The sequence below is a fragment of the Colobus angolensis genome, unplaced genomic scaffold (assembly GCF_000951035.1).
Source record: "Colobus angolensis palliatus isolate OR3802 unplaced genomic scaffold, Cang.pa_1.0 Scaffold87, whole genome shotgun sequence".
NCBI classification, from domain to species: domain Eukaryota; kingdom Metazoa; phylum Chordata; class Mammalia; order Primates; family Cercopithecidae; genus Colobus; species Colobus angolensis.
Window position 1 is genome coordinate 1,873,939 of NW_012122598.1, and position 3,295 is coordinate 1,877,233.

General features: G+C 47.5%; 1 protein-coding gene across 1 annotated transcript in view; it reads right to left on the reverse strand.

The window, feature by feature from the left end:
* SP1 (Sp1 transcription factor) overlaps window positions 1-3,295 on the reverse strand; it is a 42,556-nt gene that overhangs the window by 10,585 nt on the left and 28,676 nt on the right. The window contains exon 4 of the mRNA XM_011930687.1: window positions 1,210-1,378. Coding sequence (XP_011786077.1) covers window positions 1,210-1,378 — 169 coding nt within the window. The remainder of the gene's footprint in view (window positions 1-1,209; window positions 1,379-3,295) is intronic.

Consider the following 3,295-nt stretch of genomic DNA (forward strand, 5'->3'; position numbering starts at 1 on the left):
CACTCCAGCCTGGGTGACAGAGTGAGACTCCATCTCAAAAAAAAAAAAATTCTAGGGGCTGGGTGCAGTGGCTCACGCCTGTAATCACAGCACTTTGGGAGGTGGAGGCAGGCGGATCACAGGGTCAGGAGATCGAAACCATCCTGGCTAACACGGTGAAACACTGTCTCTACTAAAAATACAAAAAAAATTAGCCAGGCGTGGTGGCGGGCGCCTGTAGTCCCTGGTACTCGGGAGGCTAAGGCAGGAGAATGGCGTGAACCCTGGGAGGTATAGCTTGCAGTGAGCCGAAACTGCGCCACTGCATTCCAGCCTGGGCGATAGAGCGAGACACAGTCTCTCTCAAAAAAAATTAAATTAAATTAAATTTTAAAAAAGGCTTCTAGGCTGGGTGCAGTGGCTAACGCCTGTAATCCCAACAATTTGTGGGGCTAAGGCAGGAGGACTGCTGAAGCCCAGGAGTTTGAGACCAGCCTGGGCAACACAGGGAGATCCCATCTCTATAAAAAATTTAAAAGTTAAGCTGGGCACAGTGGCTCACGCCTGTAATCTCAGCACTTTGGGAGGCCAAGGAGGGTGGATCACAAGGTCAAGAGATTGAGACCATCCTGGCCAACATGGTGAAACCCCATTTCTACTAAAAACACAAAAATTAGCTGGACATGGTGGTGCATGCCTGTAGTCCTAGCTACTCAGGAGGCTGAGGCAGGAGAATCACTTGAACCCGGGAGGCAGAGGTTGCAGTGAACCGAGATAGCACACCATTGCACTCCAGCCTGGCCACAGAGCAAGACTCTGTCTCAAAAAAAACCCAAAAAACAAACAAACAAACAAAAAACCCAAGGCCGGGCACAGTGAGTCATGCTTGTAATCCCAGCACTTTGGGAGCCCAACGTGGGCAGATCATCTGAGGTCAGGAGTTCACTGACCAACCCGGTGAAACCCCATCTCTACTAAAAATACAAAATTAGCCAGGTGTGGATTACATGCTTGTAATCCCAGTTACTTGGGAGGCTGAAGCAGGGGGAATTGCTTGAACCTGGGAGGCGGAGGTTGCAGTGAGCCAAGATGGCGCCACTGCACTCCAGCCTGGGAGACAGAGTGAGACTCAGTCTCAAAAAAAAAAAAAAAAAATAACCTTCTTCCTCCTTCCTCCAAATCCTATTAATTTTTCTTCATATTTGTAAGAAACCTGCTGGGTCAACTCACCTTCCTTCACTGTCTTTACAGTAGGGGCAGGTGCATGCTTCCCGCCGGGTCCTCCGACCGGCTTGGGGTTGGGCATCTGGGCTGTTTTCTCCTTCCTCTCCACCTGCTGTGTCATCATGTATTCCATCACCACCAGCCCCATGGAGACCAAGCTGAGCTCCATGATCACCTATAATTAAGAGAGAAAAGAGTCAACATGTGACACAGGCAGGTTATCACTGGCATCTCAGTGATACCGTACAGTCGTGGCATCATTTCTTTTGAACTGACATCCTACGTCCACAGTATCACAAGTTTTGAAGCCTTTTTATGTTCAGCCATTCCATTCACTGACACTTGAAGACTAACTGAAATCTCAAGAATCATCATCGAAAATACAAAGAGTGACTGGGCACAGTGGCTCACGCCTGTAATTCCATCACTTTGGGAGGCCGAGGTGGGCAGATCACCTAAGGTCAGGAGTTCAGGACCAGCCTGACCAACATGGAGAAATCCCATCTCTACTAAAAATACAAAATTAGCTGGGCATGGTACGAATGCCTGTAATCCCAGCTCCTCAGGAGGCTGAGGCAGGAGAATCGCTTGAACCCGGGAGGTGGAGGTTGTGCCACTGTACTCCAGCCTAGGTGACAAAGCAAGACTCTGTCCAAAAAAACAGAAAGAAAGAAAGAAAAGAAGGAAAGAAGGAAAGGAAGGAAAGAGAGAAAGAAAATACCAAGAACCAATAAATACGTAAAAATCCGATCAACTTTCAGTCATAGTTTTTAAAATGCAACTCCACTTACAACGCATTTGTAATTTTTCACCTATCAGATTACCAAAAGTTGAAACTCTAATAATATACAGCATTGGTAAGGGTACAGGGAAACAGACCCTCCCTCTCTTTCTTCCTTCCCTCCCTCCCTCCTTCCCTCTCTCCCTCTCTTTTCTTTTTTTTTTTTTGAGACAGAGTCTCCCTGGCTTTGGAGTGCAGTGGCGCAATCTGGGCTCAACGCAACCTCCATCTCCTGGGTTCAAGTGATTCTCCTGCCTCAGCCTCCCAAGCAGCTGGGACTACAGGCATATGCCACCATGACTGGCTAATATTTCTGTATTTTTAGTAGAGACGGGGTTTCACCATATTGGTCAGGCTGTTCTCAAACTCCTGACCTTAGGTGATCCACCTGCCTCAGCCTCCCAAAGTGCTGGGATTACAGGCATGAGCCACCACGCCCGGCAGGAAACAGACATTTTCATGCACAGATAGTGATAAATTAGTACAACCTTTTTGAAGGCTAGTTTGAAAATATTTAAATGTACATCTACTTTGAACCAGCAATGTCCACATACTTACATGTGGTTCTGCCTGTAACCTCAGCACTTTGGGAGGCTGAGGCAGGAGAATCGCTTGAGATTAGGAATTCCAGACCAGCCTGGGCAACACAGAGACACTCTGTCTATAAAATAAATAATAGGCCACTCACGCCTGTAATAATAGGTAGCTCACGCCTGTAATCCCAGCACTTTGGGAGGCCAAGGTGGTTGGATCACTTGAGGTCAGGAGTTCAATACCAGCCTGGCCAACATGGTAAAACCCCTATCTCTACTAAAAATACAAAAACAAAACAAAACAAAAAATCAGCTGGGTATGGTGGAGCACACCTGTAATCCTAGCTACTCGGGAGGCTGAGACAGGAGAACTGCTTGAACTTGGGAGGCGGAGGTTGCAGTGAGTCAAGACTGCGACTGCACTCCAGCCTGGTCGATAGAGCAAGACTTCGTTGCCAAATAATAATAATTAGCTGGGCATGGTGGCATACGCCTATGGTCCCAGCTACTCAGGAGGCTAATGTGGGAGGAGGATTGCTTGAGCCAAAGTGTTTAAGGCTGCAGTGAGCTATGGTCACATCACTGTACTCCAGCCTGATCAACAGAACAAGATTCCAACTCAAAATAAATAAATAAATAAATGGTGAGGCTGGGCGCAGTGGCTCATGCCTGTAATCCCAGCACTTTGGGAGACCGAGGTGGGCGGATCACGAGGTCAGGAGATCGAGACCATCCTGGCTAACACAGTGAAACCCCGTCTCTACTAAAAATACAAAAA